Consider the following 18,260-nt stretch of genomic DNA (forward strand, 5'->3'; position numbering starts at 1 on the left):
CTGTGGTAGCTAGCACTAAGTTACCTACTTGGCCTCACCTAAAATTCATGTTTCTGACAGAAAGGTTGTGTACCCAGAAAGAATCCATTCAAACACGGGGAGAATATGTCGGGCCACATCTAATGTTGTTAAAAGCCGTTGATTCTCAGCATGTGGCTTCTCTCCCACTGAATAAATGTGTTGTAGATTAAAGGATGTTTCTAAAAATCCAGTATGAGATTTTACTGCTGCAATCAAAGTTGCCTTTATTCTACCGTATTTTCACGACCATAAGGCGCACATAAAAGTCTTAGATTTTCTTCAAAATGTGAGGTGCGCTCTATAGTGCAGTGCGCCCTGTGTGTGTTGTAAGGCGGACGTATTAGAGAACACCATGAGAACGTTAAAGGGTGAAGTGGGCGTGGATTGTGTATAAAAGAACGGGTATGTGCGTTATGCAGAACATTGTTGTTTTAACAACCCCTAAAAATGGCGAAGAGACACGCATATGAAGCTCAGCTTAAACTGAAGGCCATCAGCTACGCAGAGGAACATGGGAATCGTGCAGCCGCAAGAGAATTTAAGATTAATGAATCTATGGTTCGCAAGTGAAGGAAGCTGAAAAACGAGCTCCGACAGGTCAAGAAGACGCAGCTGAGTTTCCGCGGACATAAGGCGAGGTGGCCCGAGTTGGAGGAAAGACTGGAGCAGTGGATCATCGAGCAAAGAACGAGTGGGAGAAGCGTTTCGACGGTCACCATTCGACTAAAAGCAGTATCGCTGGCAGAAGAAATGAAAATCGAACATTTCCAAGGAAGTCCGTCTTGGTGCTTTCGTTTCATGAAACGGTGCCATTTTTCCATCCGGACCAGGACTACGGTAGCGCAGCAACTTCCAGCGGATTATAATGAAAAGCTGGCCGCCTTCCGCTCCTACTGCCGCAAACACATCGCCGACAAACACATCCAGCCCAGCCACATCACTAACATGGACGAGGTGCCGCTCACTTTCGACATCCCGGTGAGTCACACGGTGGAGAAGAAGGGGACCGCCACGGTAGGGATACGCACAACGGGGCACGAAAAGTCTTCGTTTACTGTTGTGCTTAGCTGCCATGCTAATGGACAGAAACTGCCGCCTATGGTGATTTACAGAGGATGAGGACTTCGAGGGGTTTGACTGATGACATTACCGGTAAAACATTGATGATTGATGTTAGTACTTTGTAATTAATACTTAAATAAAGCACAACCAAAATCAGTTTTGCTTCCACTCTATTTTTAAATACACACTTGTATGCTTGTGTGTGTGTTGTTGATGTAAAACCCGCGCCCTATAACACAGTGCGCCTTATGTGTGTGTTAAATACAGTAATGGCACACAAAACTGAGACTGCGCCTTTTAGTACGGTGCGCTCTATGGTCGTGAAAATAAGGTAAGTTTTACGTATCTTTAAGTGGATACGTAAGTGTGACAGGCTGCGTATGTGCATATTGATAAAAATGAATGAATGAATTGAGGGAAACAAAATAATGAATCCATGTCAGGAAGAACCTTAAACATGTGGTAATTTTTGTTCTTAGTTTACCAAAAGGAAAAGATTTGTCCCTCTTCTTAAAATCATCTTTGTAATAGAGGTGAGGATGACATAACATTGCAAGTTCATCTAATGACTCTGCACTCAGCTCTCCAGTATAAGGATCATGGCAGCACTACGAACCCTGCCGCAGCACGGCAGCAGATCATCATGTCTGCCATGGTGAAGTCTCCTGAGCACCAGCAGGGCCCGACGGGCCTGGCACCCTCCAACTCAGGACGCAGGAAAGACACGCCGACACCCGAGGGTGAGTCAGGGGCGACCTCCACCATGGCTCTAGTCACACAGGATGCTTAAATACAGCTTGACAATGAAATCACTTGTTGACCCAGCACAAATGCAGCATGACTACAAGCTGATATCAATAACATTTGAAAGATTCATGTACAAAACTTCTACTATCCTCTTTTACACACCTTTCAGAGAGAAGGAGGGTCACATTTGAAAGTAAGTTGTACAAAGTCATGGTCTCCGCAGTTTGATCTCTTTTCTCCTTTTTTGGCCAGATTTTAAAAGCTCTGCACTATTTGAAATGTCGGGTCGCATCGTGTCCGTCAGAGGTGGCTGAAAGGCTTCAGTGCAAAGCTTTAGAAATCTGTAGCACTTTTTGATCCCAGTTGCTGCTTTTCAGTCTCATTCCCAGAACCTTTCTCTGTTATTTAGCCGACTGCAGTCCCACCTAAACTTCACACCATACAGTGAGATGCACCATGTGATAAACTCTGCAATGCACAAATGATTGGAAACCTCATTCTGAGCTAAAGGTTTTATCCAGTCATGTTTATAAGACAAATGAACACAAAAAATGTAGATGTGCATGACAAACTGGGTGTCAACCAAATACCCTGATACACATGATCTGCCCCTGATAAAGAAAAGTGACTCCACTGCATGATGCAGCTACTACCATGTTTCAAGGTGACAATAAGTCAAAAGTTTACTTCTATGGCAAATTTCAGCATCAAGTCAAACTAACATTAAAAAACAAGCAATGAACATTTCATTTTGTCAGAATCATCAAGCAAATATACATCAATGTTCCAGTTACTATGAATTAAAGGCATCTCAAAGGAACTCAATGTTTCAGCTGTTTTGCAGTTTTCTGGTAGTTTGTTGCAGATTTGTGGTGCATAGAAGCTGAATGGTGTTTCTTGATTTATTCTGGGAAAGCAAAGCAGATCAGAGCCAGATCTTGGATGATCATAAGTTGTTGTAATGAACTGCTAAATCAATCTCTTCTGCCTCTACTGCTGCTCCCTTGTAAATTTCTCTCTGGCTGTTTGGTTTAAAGCTGGGCAGAAAGATGTTGGATTTGGGGATTTGATTCTTGCCCATTACAAACTATGGAAGAAATTTTCTCTGCTCTGGATGTACAAAGGCTTCTTTTCAAGTCTGATGAGATTTGTGGTTGTAGTACAGGTGGCAGTAGTTAGTTCACTATTTGAGCTTTTGAGATAATGATCAGCGTCTCCAGGTCATAAAAATAAACCTAAAAAAGTATTGCCATGGATACGCATCAAACCGACTGCCCAAAGAGAAAGAGAAAAGAGAAAGAGCAAAAAACTTCCAACTGCATGTCGTCCAAAACCAGAGGAGACAACTGTCCTAAGATGCAAAGCCTCAACACAAATAACCAGGAACAAAAGTCTACAGAAAGAATAAATCAGAGCCACCCTAACACTATATAACCATCCCAACTCCAATATGGGGGGTAGGAAGGTGAGGAGAAGGATGATGGGGGAGGTTGGTTGGTCAGTGTGGTAGATTTCTCAAACACTCACATCATCATTCCAGAGATGAAGGAAAACTCTGTGATGTCACGACTAGAGTCATGCTTCTGATGTCATCAGCACTGTATGTATGGAACAAACTTCTACATTCTTGTCATTGTTTGCTGCACTACTGACAAGTTCAGACGTTCTCAAAGCGCTTTCAAAGTTGAACATTGAGATTGTTTGCAGATCAAAACGGATTTTAACAAACATTGTTTTGTCCAAACATGTGGAACCAAAGGCCACATTCCTCCAACGGTGAGATGAGACCCCAGCATGGAGCATGGAGAGCTGGACAAAATCTGCAAGGCTGGACTGAGAACAGAACGCCTCCCATTGAGTTACAGAGAGAGATCCAGAGACTTGGCTCTCTTCTGGAAAAGGAGAGAGCAAGATGGTTTGAGGAGAACCAAAAGCTGGTCTACGTGCAAAGAGAACTGGAGAAAACAAAAGCCGAGTTACAAGGGCAGAAAAGACTCAAGGACATGAAGAGAGAACTACTGACAGGAGAAGAGTTTTCCGATTCAGAGTCTCTCAGACGAGCTATAATCACTTCCAGGATGCACAGCGACATAAAACACAAGACGAAAAGGCTGCTGCAGAAGGAATTTGAGCAATTGAAGGTAGCTCATATTGTGGGTGAGGAAGCATTCAGGTCACAAATCCAGAAAGAAAAAGAGAAAAGTGACGCCCTCCAACAAGAGCTGGACCAAATCAAGACTCGCTACGAGGAGCTTCAATCGAAATATGAAGCTACAGGTGAGGAGAACCTGCAGGTCGACATGCAGATGTTTTATGAAGAAAAAATCAAGCATGAGCAAAAGATCCTTGAAAACCTGAGAGCTGAGAAGGACGATCTCCAAGAAAAAATGTCCAAGGAGATTGTCTGCCTGCAGGAAACAGAGAACCGTCTGCAGAGTGAGCTGGTGCTGTATAAGATTTCATACCAAGAATTAAACAGGAGGTATGAAGCAGATGTTTCTGCCCTGAGAGAGAAAGCAGACATTTATCAGTATGAGGTGAATTGTGAGAAAGAAGCTAATTTGGAAAGAGCCAAGAATGACCATCATCTTATCAATGCACTTAGAGCTGAAAAGAACAATCTGCATCAGAAAATGGAACAAGAGTTCTCTTTGCTGCAGCAGCAATCCACAGAGACCATAAAACATCTCCAAAGTGAACTGGAGCAGGCTAAAGTTTCTTACCAGGAACTTCAAATGACATATGAAGGAGATGTTTCTGCTTTAAGACAGCAAGCAGAAATATTTAAGCAGGAGGTAGATAAAGAGATGAAAGCTCAGTCACAGAAAATGATGAGGGACCAAAAGATCATCAGTGAACTTGGAGCCGAGAAGGACAGTCTCCAAAAGCAACTCACTGTCCTCCAACAACGGTACTGTAGCTGTGAGGTTAATTATGAAACAGAGCTGGAAAATGTGAAAACGGAGCTCCAAGACAGAGATGAACTAGGACCTCCAAGAAGAAAAGTGGCCAGGCATCAAGAACCAAACAGGGAAAACTACACTATCCCTGTAAAAACCATTTATGACCCTGAGACCATGGATCTGGATCATCTGTTAGAGAATATTGAATTTCCTGATGCATCTCCCAAGGAGCTAAATGACTTTGTAAACGAGATGCTGAAAGATTCAAGCTTCCTTGATCCTGAAGCCATGGAAGTGACAGACCTGTGTGTGGAAACTCTGTCAGAGAAAAGGGAAAGCCAAGATCCTGAACCAGTGGAGGCAGTCTGTGAAGAAACATCTTCAGAGTGGAAAACGATACGACAAACTTTGAGCCTCAAGAAGCAACAAAAACTGAAGAGAAGCAAGAAAACCTCTAAAACAAACAACTAGCAAAAAGTATCCAGGAAAGTTCTGAACCGTTTCCAAGACCTCAAAATACATCTCATATTTTAGACCAAAAAAGAAATGGGTGGCATCTTCACAGAAAAAAGATCTTAGTTCTTAACCAAGAGCCTCTTTCTGTGGGAGTTTGTATGTTCTCCCAGTGTTAGTGGGGGTTTTCTCTGGGTGCTCTGGTTCCACCTAGATTTCCAAAACCATGTAAATTGGGGTTTATTGTCAATCATGTAAATTGTCCTCTAAAAGGTAATACTAATTTATAGAAAAGTTGAATTTGCAAACTGTTCATATTGTAGAAACATAAAAACTATTTAATGGGGGCCCCCTGTCGGTCAGGGGCCCTCAGGATTGTCCTAACTTTCCCCCCTTCTTCCGAGCCCCTGAATGTGACTCCAACAAACCTTCAAGTAAAGTAGCTAAAGTTAATCAAAAGCGTTGGTAGTTGTTAAGAGAGGGCCGTTGGGTTTTATTGATGTCTAAATCACTGGTTGGTGTAACGGTAGAATTAATGGAGCGCGGTTTGACAGTGAAGCGTGAATTTTGTCTCTGTCCTTTTCTCTTTGTGCTCATCTGCCCGTGTTGGTGTTTATTTACATGGGGGAGGGACTGATGAGAAGGCTAACCTCTCATCTCACCCACGCAGGAGCTGTCAGCTGAGAAATGTACCTGGCTGTTAGATTTTCCCTGAATTCATTATGACGACGCTTAATATCAGCAAAATGCAGGCGAGGACAGATTTCACTGACTGTGATATCTAATGAATATGCTGGTTTATGAGCAGCTTCACATGACACAGCTGCATTGCATTAAGGCAAATCAACCCACAAGTTTTCTCTGTGGAGTCCAAAAGTTCAACATTTGGTTAATAAAATGTCACAATTTATGTTGCAACAGTGTGGAGAGAAAACAATTTAAACCTAATTAAAATCTGTGTAATTTGTTGGCAGTCCTTTTTACTCTGTTAAACCATTGTTTGGTGAGGATCTTGATACTTTGGAGTCAAACATAGGAAGTTCTACCGTTCATATGAAAACCTTCAGTCCAGACAGAAATGTATAAACATAAAAAATGAGATTAAAGACAGTTAGTCTCTTTGCAACGATGAACACAGTTCTAGTTAAGATTTTGGTGGATTTCTAGTCAATGGCAGAAAATATATATATTTTATTGCTTTACTAAATGATAGCTAGCTGTCTAGTGGTTGTTATGGTTACTCTTTAGTGTAGTTCTTAGTGAACTTAAGTTGTTTTTATTTCACTATTTGGAAGATAAATATGAGTTTTTGTCTAGACTAGTGTCTAAAATACGTATATATTATGTGTTCTCCAAGCCAACAGGAAGTGGTGGATTAGAAACTGACTAATTTAGAGGAATTGAACTGGAAACTTTGATTATTTTTATTTTTATTATTTGGGGTGCCAGTAACTGTTAGAGCAGTGAGTTTAATTAAAAACAATTATTTCTTGACATGTGTTTTCATCCCATCACTGAACAAATACTTTCAAATGAAAGGATGGATTTTTAAAATGACTATTTCTGAGTGGGATTATTTGATTTTTGCAAACGATCTGTCCAAATAAAGACCACTTCCCATTTCAATTTAGTCTAATCGTAATTTGACCTGTTTTATTTGATCATTGTAAAGTGAACGGATCAATATGATAACCAGCTCTAAAACTACATTTTATTGCACATGGAAGAGATTTTTTTTTTCCTGTATACACAATGAAGAGACTTCACACAGACTGGATAATCCCTTTACAGATCAGCAAAGTGAGCACAATCCAAAGCAAACAATTAAACGAGTTGACCTTTCAAGCGTTTTTGCCTTCAGAGTTTACTTGCATACGCATTCTGCTCAACATCTTCCAGTTCCTTTTGCAGCATGACGCTCTAAGGTGTTGAGGTTTTGGATGTACCTGGGTGAGGCGAAGCGGAGCGGCGCGCCCTCACCGTGTTCCCTGTCTGTATTCAGAGTACAGCCGGCGTCTGAAGGACAGTCAGCGAGACCGAGAGAGGGAGAGAGAGCGGGTGCTGCACCACAACACCCCCCACCGGTTCACAGTGGGGCTCAACATGAGGGCCGCCAAGTGCACTGTGTGCCTGGATACTGTTCACTTTGGCCGCCAAGCAGCGACTTGCCTGGGTGAGTCAGAGAACACACAAACCTCAGAGCCGTCTTACCGTCATGTAAACTAGATCTATTTATGTACAATCAATCTGATGAATCGATTATTAAAAATAATTGTCAACAAATTTATTAATCGACTGATCGTTAACTGGAGGTCACAGACTCTAAAAAAAAAATGGCTGAAAAAGAAACAGAGTAATTAAGCAAAACCTGTGCAAAACATATATACAGTTTGCATTTAAGATGAAAAACCTTCGTTGTCTGTAAATTTGTTCTGCCCAGAACTCAAGTGGCAAAATGTAACTTTGCCTGATTCAGATTGTATGAAAAAAAGCTTCTACTGAGCACCTTTTTCTAGCCAGTTATTAATCAAGAAAATGATTGCCAGGTCAACCTTACACTGTAGTGACATTAAGTCATTTCTGCTGAGCTCATTTTACAAGCTACTTCTCACAGCACAGCTGTTAAAAACGATATGAAAGGGTTAATGGAGGAGCCATGTTGCGATGACTTCCTGAAGGCGGAGTTTCAGAAAGAGCAGGAGTTTCTTAAAGAGACAGAGGCCCAATTTCAAGGCTCTAAATTACAAAGTCGAATTTCTTAAATTTTATTCAATGTAGCATTTAGCGACAACTGAACTAAGAAATGTTATGATGCCCCTTTGATAACTTTGGTTAAATTTGTTGTAATTAAACACTTTAAAGTGCTTTACATATATTACTTTGATATATTCTACTCTCAGGTGGTGCCCACATGGCCTTGCGTTGAGTGTTTGTGTCTCTCTCTGCAGAATGCCACGCTCTGTGCCATCCGAAGTGCTCAGCCTGCCTTCCAGCCACCTGCGGCATGTCCAGCGACTGCTCTCTGCACCTGTCTGAGGGCCTGTGTCGAGACAAAGGCAGCTCTCCAGGCCAGCAGATCAAAGAAGCCGGTGGCCACATGCACCTGGAGGGGTGGATGAAGCAGCCCAGGTCAGCTGTGGCCAAGCTAACACAGGGAGAGTCAAAGTCTTTAGCACAAATAGTAGTTTTTACATTGTTCTCTGCCAGTAATATGCTTTAGGGAGCTAATCAGATGGTACATGAATCCAACTCCCCCTTTTGAAAATGTCCTGGTTGTCAGAGCACAACACAGGGACCATTTATTATGTTCTGTCACAAAGGTTTGTGGAAAAGCTGCTTAGATACTGGTACATCTAAAGAGAAATTGTGTAAAAGTGCAATATGTCTTGCCAGTCATCTCTCATAGTGAGCTAGGATTTTTTTTTTAAATTGATTTTCATAACTTTATGTAAACATCAACAAAAGTAAACAAAAACAACCCACCCCAAAACAACAAGGAGCACTGCAATGTTCACATAAAAAAACATACATACACAAAATACAGTAATCATGAGTCAAAGTAGTCAAAACTACCAGACAGCCAAAAGAGTGATATATTGAATGTAAGAGAGGAAAAAAATATTACAGCCTCTGTAAAAAAAGATTGCAGTGGAGCCCAGATTGAACTAGGAGTTTTTAAATAGTTTTTATCACCGTCTTCCTCAATGTTTATGGTGGTAAGACAGAGATGTACAGTACAGTTGTTGAGGGTTTACCACATGTAATAAAAATAACACTTTCTGTAAGTACATTAACACATATATACTGTACTTATTTAATATTTAATATTCCTTTTCCGTGTGTGGCAGAAACGGGAAGCGGGGTCAGGGCTGGGAGAGAAAATATGTGGTGCTGGACGGCACTAAAGTTTCCATCTACGAGATCGAGCCAAGAGAAGGTTAAACAATGAGTGAACGGGTGTTGGATGCTTGGAAATACAAGCGCTGCCACATACCCACCGCTTGTTCCTGGTCCCTTTGCCTTTCAGACGCTGTGAAGCCTCTGGAGGAGTTTGACTTGTGTCTGTCAGAGGGAGAGGTGATGATTCATGGAGCAGTCGGAGCCTCTGAGCTGCCAAACACCGCCAAGTCTGGTAGACACACATTGTCTTCATCTCCAAACATCACAATCATTCCCACTACCAATTGCCTGCTTATTAGGTTTTGTTTATATTTAAGTTTTTGCGTTATTGTTCTTTTTTAAGAAGGGAATGAGGTGAATTCTGAGCTTTTTCGCCTTTATATAACTTCCTTTGTGTCAGATGTTGCCTACGTCCTGAAGCTGGAGTCCCGCTGCCATACGCCGTGCTGGCCTGGACAGGCTGTCTACTTTATGGCCCCCAGTTTCCCTGACAAGCAGCGCTGGGTGGCCGTGATGGAGTCGGCGGTGGCCGGGGGGCGCGGCGCGCGGGAGAAGGCGGAGGCCGATGCAGTGAGTATTGCTGCAGCACGCTGCTTAGACGCTGGATGTCTTACACTCACACATGAGGGAATATTCATTAACACACTGAATGTCTTGAGTCATTTCAAAGGGGCAGCATTATGTGTTTTCAACCACATAGTGGCATTTTATGGCACAATCAAGTAACTGTTAACCTAATTTGTTAAAGATATTTTATGTATACAGGTCTGGGAAAATTGAAGAGCCCACTGAAAACCTCCTGGTTATTCCACCAAATATTGATTTCTACAATCTTCTTGAGTTCAAACATTAGTGTTGTTGTTTCTAAATGAATATGAACTTGTTTTCTTTGCATTATTTGAGGTCTGAAAGCACTGTGTCTTTTTTGTTATTTTGACCATTTCTCATTTTCTGCTAAGTAATACAAAGTTTTTGCTTGGAATTTCAGAAACATGTTGTCAGTAGTTCATAGAATAAAAGAACAATGTTCATTTTACTCAAACATATACCTATACAGAGAAGCTGTTCATTTTGAATGGTCTCCTAATTTTTTCCAGACCTGAATATATCATATTGACTTTGGGATTCTGTCTCCTTCAGACACTCCTGCTCTTTCTGAAACTCTGCCTTCATTACAGCAGCGTTCCTCTATTAACCCTGTAACAACGTTTTAACCAGCGTTTCACTGAGAAGCAGCTCATATAATGAGCTCAGCTGATGTTCAGTTCCACCAAGTGTTTGCTAATTGCTGCTGGCTAGTCTGAAGGAGTTGAGTGGGAAGTGGGAGGGCTGAGGGCTGAGGGTGCTGTTCTGTGAGGTGGAGCTGCATCTTGAAGGTGAAGCTAGGTCTACCCAGGTGTTTTGGCCATCTGAGTGGTTGCCATGGAGATTAAAGGATCTCTCAAACATTCATGAAAGAATCAAGGCAGCACTTCATATGTTTTTGATTAGTGAATAACATTATGATGTAAAGCTCAAAACAGTGGATTTTACATAATACTGCCCCTTTATGAATTCATTTATAGATTCAAATACTGACCTCTAATTTCACATGCATATGTCATTAACTGTTCTCTCTTCTGTTTCTTTTCTCTTTGTCTCTTTCACTCCTGTCTGTTGCTTTCCATCTTGCCGCACTGTATGTCCGATATATGGGCACGATTTGTTGATTTGCTGCGTGGTCCCGATACCTTGGCCTTTCCTTACACATGTAGGCTGTTGTGTGCAAAAGACAAATGCTTCTGTCTCCACTGGTTCAGGTAAAGAGTGTGGAGAGAGACAGGAGCACAGACTGTCTTTCCTCCTGAGGAACACTGTACTGCACCTGCCTGTTGTCGTGCTGCTTGGTCCTCCTGCTTTCACCTCACCTGCTGCCTCTCTTCCTCCCCACTGCTAACCTCCTTCTGTATGAAACTGAGAGACAAAACTGGCATTTTTTTCCCACCAACACACGATGCCATGCAGACGTATTCACACCCCCTGAAACTGCTCCGTTTTCGTCTGGCTGAAAACACAAACTGCGGTGATTTATGTGTAAAGTAAAAGCAAAATGATAAATGTTGTTTCAAAATGGTTTGCATATAAAATTTGAAAAGGATGGCATGCATTTATATTCAGTCCACTTTACTTTGGCATCTCTAAGTACAATTCAGTCCAATCAATTGTCTTCAGAGCCCATCTGTCATCAACCAATCAACAATCACCATTGTGTGCAAATCCTACTTATCTGTTAAGGTCTAGAGAGCTTTGCTACACGATGTTAAAATAATACTCCCACCTGTGAGTCTGTCAACCTCTGGTTCTGACCGCTCACCTGTTTCTGTCTGATCTTACAGAAGCTGCTTGGAAACTCTCTGCTGAAGCTGGAGGGCGACGACAGACTGGATATTAACTGTACTCTTCCTCTAACGGATCAGGTACCAAATGCGTGATGTCATGACCCTGAGTACAGGACAAACGTAGTTTTCCAGCTGGCTGAGTAAGTGTGTGTGTGTGCGTGTGTGTGTGTGTGTCTGTTGTGTAGATTGTCCTGGTGGGATCTGAGGAGGGGCTGTACGCTCTGAACGTCATCAAGAACTCGCTGACTCACATCCCGGGCCTGGGATCCGTTTTTCAGATCCAGATCATCAAAGAGCAGGAGAAACTCCTGATGATTGTTGGTAACATGTCCGTCTTTGGTTGTACCTGTTGGTGCTCCGGCGAGCTCCGCTGGGGAATTTCAGTCCAGATGTTGCTGGTAGAGTTCATCTCAATGTGCACTATAACACGTTGTGCTGCCTCTTAAAATAAATAGTTGCTAAAATGATTCTGAGATGGACTAAATAAAGGCTGGTAAAATGTGATACCATACAGTTATGGTGAGGTATCGTATTTTAACATGTGGACACATTCTTTTCATTATAAAGGACAGGAGACTCTTTAGAAACCAAAGACCTGTCTGTAACCTGTGGTTTGGTAACGTGTGTGTGTGCGTGTGTGTGTGTGTGTGTGTATGTGCGTGCTGTAGGCGATGAGAGAGCTCTGTGTCTGGTGGAGATTAAGAGAGTGAAGCAGTCTCTGGCCCAGTCCCACCTGCCCAGCCAGACTGAACTTGCTCCCTACATCTTTGAGACGGTGAAAGGCTGCCATCTGTTTGCTTCTGGCAGAGTAAGTCTGCAGCTCGCCACGCAGCAGGCCGTGTGTGTGTGTGTTTATGCAGGTGTGCTGCCACGGCGATGGAAAACTTTGCCGTCAGAGCTGACAGGTAAATGTTCTGCCTCCAGGTTGACAACGGGCCGTGTATATGCGCCGCGATGCCAAACAAGATCACCATATTGCGCTACAACGACAATCTCAACAAATACTGCATCCGCAAGGTGAGCGGCAGGTTGGCAGAGAAACATGAAATGTAACAAACTACTGGAGGTGTTAGAAAATGAGCAAATAAATTCTTGTGATTTTGTTTTCTATCATTGATCCCAAATATGTGTAAAAATGCATAGAATGATGGCTTTTATGGATTATAATTGCTGAGGCTAATTGTAATCAGCAGACAGTACATTAATGTGGACATTCATATTCACTGTTACGTGAAACAGATTTTTACTTGGCATAAATAAAATATGTAGAATGAAACCTCATTTTCAGGGTAAATGGGCAACAAGGGAGGAATATAAAGTACTTTGTAAATGTACAAATAATGTACATTATTATGGAGGTCAGTGTTCAGTCGTCTTTTAGTGTATTTGTGGGAAACGACAAACATTACATCCTCCACATGTGACTAACCTGCAGAGTTCTGACCTAAATTAGTAATCCAGGTGGTCTGTCTTATAAAGTACAGACCTGAATCTAATTGAGAATTTGTGACTACACTGCCATTCACTGATGTTTTTCACTCACTGAGATTGAAATGAATGGACAAAACGTTAGTTTTCTAGATGGAGTGAATAAGATAGAAACAAAAACCGATACAAACTTCCAAAGACTTGCAGCTAAATTCTAGTTAGAAAGTTTTACCTCACTGGGGTTGAATTTGTATTCCTCTTAAAAACTTTGTCCTACATTGTGTTGATCTATCATAAAATCCCAACAGAATACCTCTGAGGTTTTAATGTAACAAAATGTGAAGAAAGTTTGAGGCTGTGTTGATTTTTCCAACACATTACAATCCTTCCATCTGACTTCAGTCCGTACCGTCCGGCCTCACTCTCATTTCATTTTCTCGTCGTTCTGTGCGCCAACATTTCTCGACTGACAGGAAATTGAAACTCTGGAGCCGTGCAGCTGCATCCATCTGACCAGCTACAGCATCATCATCGGCACCAACAAGTTCTACGAGATCGAGATGAAGCAGTATGTGCTTGAGGGTAAGAATGCAAACAAAGTGTGTGTGTGGGTGTGTGGGTGTGTGTGTGTGTTCTCTTCTGGAGACTGCAGGGTAACGCTGCATCCCTCTGGTTGCTCCCGTCCTGCAGAGTTCCTGGACAAGAACGACGTGTCGCTGGCCTCGGCCGTGTTTGCAGCCTCTTCTCACAGCTTCCCCATCGCCATCTTACAGGTGGCCAGCAGCATGCAGAAGGAGGAATACCTTCTCTGTTTCCATGGTGAGTTCGAACACACACCGTTCTGTCACCAGGAACTGATAGAACCCCACACAATGTGGAGGGTTATAAAAATATTATAGGTGCACTGCGTTTTTTATTGGGATGCAAATCTTGCGTTTTGCAGCTTCAGGGTTGTTTTTTTTATGATATCCATATAAGTTAATATTTTTTTTTAATGTGTATGAATTACTAGTGGATCAGATAGGATCCAGTAGAAGTGACGGGAGCAGATGTGCCTGAAATCATTTCCTTTCCTACAACCACTTTGCATCAAAACAACTTCACATGCGGGAGGAAAAGTTGTTAAGAATGTTGCACATAGAGGATGAAAGTGTGGATCGGTCTCCACCAGTGCAGAGCTTATTGGCAGCAAGTGGATCTGAGTCTGCAGCAGGTAAAGACGATCTGTCAGTGGGAGGACAGACAGAATCAGCTTCAGTGTCATGGATTATCAAACCATCACAATGAGAAATCCTCAGCTTGTCATGTTTTTCAGCATTTTCTCAGCGAACTGTTGGAGTCTATTGTCTACACAACCATCATCGTTTTATTTCCTGTGACCGTAACAAATGTTTTGTGACAGAGTTTGGTTTCTTTGTGGATTCGTACGGACGAAGAAGTCGGACCGATGAAATCAAGTGGAGCCGCGTGCCTCTGTCTTTTGGTAAAAGCAACTTTCATCTTGTTGGTTTCATGTTTCTCTCAGCTCCGTCTATCTTTACGTTGAATAAGTTTGCGTGTCTTGTAATGCAGCCTACAGGGAACCCTACCTGTTTGTCACCTACTTCAACTCCCTAGATGTGATTGAAGTCCAGGGACACGCAGCAGTGTGGTGAGGAAGATCAGTCACTTCATAACTCTCATCTAAAAGTCTTTGTGCTTGGCAGCTGGAAGCTCTTAAAACTGTGTTCATGTTTCCAGCCCCGCGGTGCTGGCCCACCTGGACATTCCCAACCCGCGCTACCTTGGCCCAGCCATCTCCTCCGGAGCCGTTTACCTGGCCTCCTCCTACCAGAGCAAGCTGCGGGTCATCTGCTGCAAGGGAAGCCTGATCAGAGAGTCTGGAGAGCTGCAGAGGACCGGCTCCAGCAGAGGGTCAGCTGACAACACAACCGCACCGTTACGAAACACACAGACACTCGATTTAAAGCCACACTATGTAACTGTTACAAACTTCAGTTTTCTTGCAGACGTGTTAAAATCATTGTTGACACTGTAACATGAGACAGAAAGTCTATGAAAAACGCTTGAGCTCCTCCAACCTCCATCCACTGCTACTACTGCAGAAACTCACAGTTTGCAGTCAGAGACCACCAATCAGAGTCAGGAGGAGGGTTTTAGGACTATCAATCAAGCTCGTGTACGTGCTGCTAAATGTGTTAACGGCAGAGAAACAACTTACCGTAACAGAAAAACTGTCAGCCTGAGCATTCATGGCAGGTTATCACGATAGGAATGTTTCATATCGGTCAATAATAATTATTGATTAGTTTTTTGCTTCAATATTTGAAATATTGCTAAACAAGTGGGATGGTCTTTCCTGATTTATCCACTCTTTTCATTCCATGCTGTTTTTTATTATTATTTTATTTTTAAGTAGTTATGAAACTACTAAACTGCTGCTGTGCAAGTTACTAAACAGGTGGTTGCTAGGTAACCAAGGAGTGAGTTAGTTGATGCCACCAACCTTGCTGAACATATAATTGATTGATATTGATCACGTGTCTATGAAGATACATATTGTTATTGGTTTGTTATCCAACCCAACTGTGTCCATGACAACGCTGAGCCACCTAACACCAAGTTAGGTGTTTTTATTTGTTGTTTTTTTTTTTTTATCGCCAGCATCTTTGTGGGTCAAAGGTCGGCATACTGACATCTAAAGTTAATATCTGACAGGATTATGGTCAGGCAGTGAAGCTGTTTCTCTCTGCTCCGTCGTCTCCAGCAGCCCCAGTAAGCGAGGCCCCCCCACCTACACGGAGCACATCACCAAACGCTTGACTTCGGGCCCCGGCAGCCATGACGGTTTGCACCGGGAGCCGAGCACCCCGCACCGTTACCGGGAGGGTCGCACAGAGTTCAGAAGAGACAAGTCTCCTGCTCATCCCCTGGACAGAGAGAAGTCCCCCGGCAGGGTGCTGGACAGTCGCAGGGAGCGGTCTCCTGGGAGATTTGGGGACAGCACTCGACTCCATGCCGGGTCCGTCCGGACCCAGCTAGCCCCCGTTAACAAGGTCTGTATGGCGGGAACCCAGTGGTTCTGAAAACCAGGCTGCCATGAAGTGACAACAGCAGAAAACAACTGAAACATCCTGAACAAAGCAACATGAAGCACAGAGCCTCTCAGACATGTTTCTGGTCCTTGAGCCCTTTTACATTTTGTAAATGTTCAACCACAACCAGAGGAGAATTGTATTGAAATTCTAAAGCTTTTTTTTCTCTCCCAGAATGCAGTGCAGTTCTGGATCGGCGTTCATTGAATAATCAATATGAAGAATATTCAATCAGACATATTATCTACTGATATTGACCACGCATCTATCACAATACAGCCTTTTTATATAGATTTCATATGTGTGTGTGTGTGTGTGTGTGTGTGTGCGTGTGTGTGCGTGTGTGTGTGTGTTTTCTTTAAAATTTGGTTTGACATTTATCTCTTGATTGAACATGACGGGCATCACTTTATCGCAGGAAAAAATACCTGGAATATTGTGGTTGTATAGTGACAAAATGTGAAAAGGTTCAAAGGACATGAAAACTTTTGAACTTCAGCAGTTTGAACGACTTTCCTCTATAATGTAATGTTACAGTAATTCAGAGTTTCTCTATTTTCTGTCATGTAATTTTCCTATCATATTTTTCTGTGTTGTTGGTTTGCAGGTCTGGGATCAGTCATCAGTGTGAGTCCTCCATGCTCTAGTGACTAACCCTGGTTCCAGTGTGAGTTGAAGCACAGCGATCCACCATGTCTGAGGCCATCGCCTGTACATACTGCAGCCTGAGCTCCTGGTTCAGCCACACCGCAGCGACAGGAGTCTCCTGTGACAATCCTCGTTCCAACATGTGCTTTCATGGACATTACCCCGCAGTAGGTCTGGTTGGCAGGGAGGTGGCGCTGTTCTCCAGGTTGTGAGAATCTTTTCTTATCTAATCCGCTGTACATACACTGTGTGAGTTTTTATAAAGGGAACAGTCGGCCGGTGAAGCCATGTCTATTTTTTTTAAAGAGTTTCTAAAGATGTTGCAGGGAGATTCGTAATGTTGTTGGCTAAGAAACAATATAATCCTCTCATTATGAAATATGACTTTAAGGTGTTTTTTTTTTCTGCTCTGAGAGTGAGACCAGATTTTATTTGCCTTGAGAAAGCTCTCTGAGGGGCAACTCTTTGCACAGGAGATTGGGTTGAACAGGAGTTACAGACTTGCTCTCGTCTCATGGCCAGTCTTCTTACTTCAGACCAAACTGAAAGGTCCTCTTCACTAAATAGCCTTTGATATTTACCTGCATATGACTGCTTTATTGACCGTTGTTGTCCGGCCTTACTAAAACAAGTAAGCAATGTTTTTGCTCCGAGTGTTCTTTGTGGTGTTTTTTTAGCAAACCTGCGATAAAGGAACATGCAGCTCTGCCTCTTGACGCCGGACGTTGCAGTCGAGCAGGTCCAGCCGCCTCAGCTTGCTCTTAGTCTGCCGCCGCTGCTGATTGTGGTACAGATGTCCCGTTTCTGTGCTGTGATATGAAATCTAGTAACTGTCAGGAGAGTTATCACCTCCCCTCTCCCCGTGTAGTTTCTTTGGGCCAATAAGAACACCTCCACTATTCAACATCAGTGAGCATGACTTACTTAATAAAGCATTAGTTGCTTTCAGATCTTGATTCTTTTTCTTGGTTGTTCTCTTTTTGTCATGTTATCCACTTGACTTTGCATTCGGTAAGTAGGCATCGGTGTTAGTAACTTAAGATTTTCTTGATTTCTAAAGCTGTACAAGAGAACATACATTAAACACGATCAAAGGATCTGTTGTCGTCTTTGATTCACCAGCAGATATTCACAGGGTTCCAACAGAACTCCAGACTTTTTCCTTTTAACTAGAAATGTACAAGTTCACTGTAGATTTGCAGCTGATGTTTGACTTTAAAAATTAAGGAGCAAATATCATGGATGGATTAACAAATTGACAAACAGATGAATGGATGAGTAAGTGGATAAATGGGTTGAAACAGCTGAATGGCGACCTAACAAACATGGCTGGAACAGAGAAAGAAATGTGAATGTTTTCATATAATGTATCCAGACCTGGAGAACCCTTACAGGGACACAGTGTCATTTTATAGCACTTGATTGTGCTGTATATATGAAAGAAATTTCAACTTTGCAATTTGAGCCCTCAGACTTTGGCGTTGCAGTTTATTTTCCAGTTGTTGTTTTTTTTTGGACTGGGAAGTTGGAGTTTCCCCAATTCTGAGTTTAACTGGAATGACGCATTGGATTAAGAACTATTTCTCTTGAAGTCAGCAGTCAGGCAGTTCCACCAGGTGTTTGCT

The 18,260-nt window shown here is 42.5% G+C and overlaps 1 protein-coding gene across 4 annotated transcripts in view; it reads left to right on the forward strand.

The window, feature by feature from the left end:
• LOC122828829 (citron Rho-interacting kinase) overlaps positions 1-17,748 on the forward strand; it is a 62,329-nt gene extending 44,581 nt beyond the window's left edge. For 2 of the 4 annotated variants that reach the window (XM_044112770.1, XM_044112771.1), the window contains exons 23-40: positions 1,665-1,823; positions 2,000-2,023; positions 7,189-7,359; positions 8,135-8,315; positions 9,035-9,123; positions 9,214-9,318; positions 9,487-9,656; positions 11,462-11,542; positions 11,650-11,785; positions 12,133-12,272; positions 12,389-12,481; positions 13,366-13,474; positions 13,583-13,711; positions 14,295-14,375; positions 14,465-14,543; positions 14,633-14,806; positions 15,660-15,948; positions 16,595-17,748. In XM_044112770.1, the coding sequence (XP_043968705.1) occupies positions 1,665-1,823; positions 2,000-2,023; positions 7,189-7,359; positions 8,135-8,315; positions 9,035-9,123; positions 9,214-9,318; positions 9,487-9,656; positions 11,462-11,542; positions 11,650-11,785; positions 12,133-12,272; positions 12,389-12,481; positions 13,366-13,474; positions 13,583-13,711; positions 14,295-14,375; positions 14,465-14,543; positions 14,633-14,806; positions 15,660-15,948; positions 16,595-16,618 (2,234 nt within the window). In that variant the 3' untranslated portion in view covers positions 16,619-17,748. The remainder of the gene's footprint in view (positions 1-1,664; positions 1,824-1,999; positions 2,024-7,188; positions 7,360-8,134; positions 8,316-9,034; positions 9,124-9,213; positions 9,319-9,486; positions 9,657-11,461; positions 11,543-11,649; positions 11,786-12,132; positions 12,273-12,388; positions 12,482-13,365; positions 13,475-13,582; positions 13,712-14,294; positions 14,376-14,464; positions 14,544-14,632; positions 14,807-15,659; positions 15,949-16,594) is intronic. The other 2 variants (XM_044112773.1, XM_044112774.1) reach the window with 1 other exon arrangement.
• Positions 17,749-18,260: the final 512 nt, after the last annotated feature.

The sequence above is a fragment of the Gambusia affinis genome, linkage group LG03 (assembly GCF_019740435.1).
Source record: "Gambusia affinis linkage group LG03, SWU_Gaff_1.0, whole genome shotgun sequence".
NCBI classification, from domain to species: Eukaryota; Metazoa; Chordata; class Actinopteri; order Cyprinodontiformes; family Poeciliidae; genus Gambusia; species Gambusia affinis.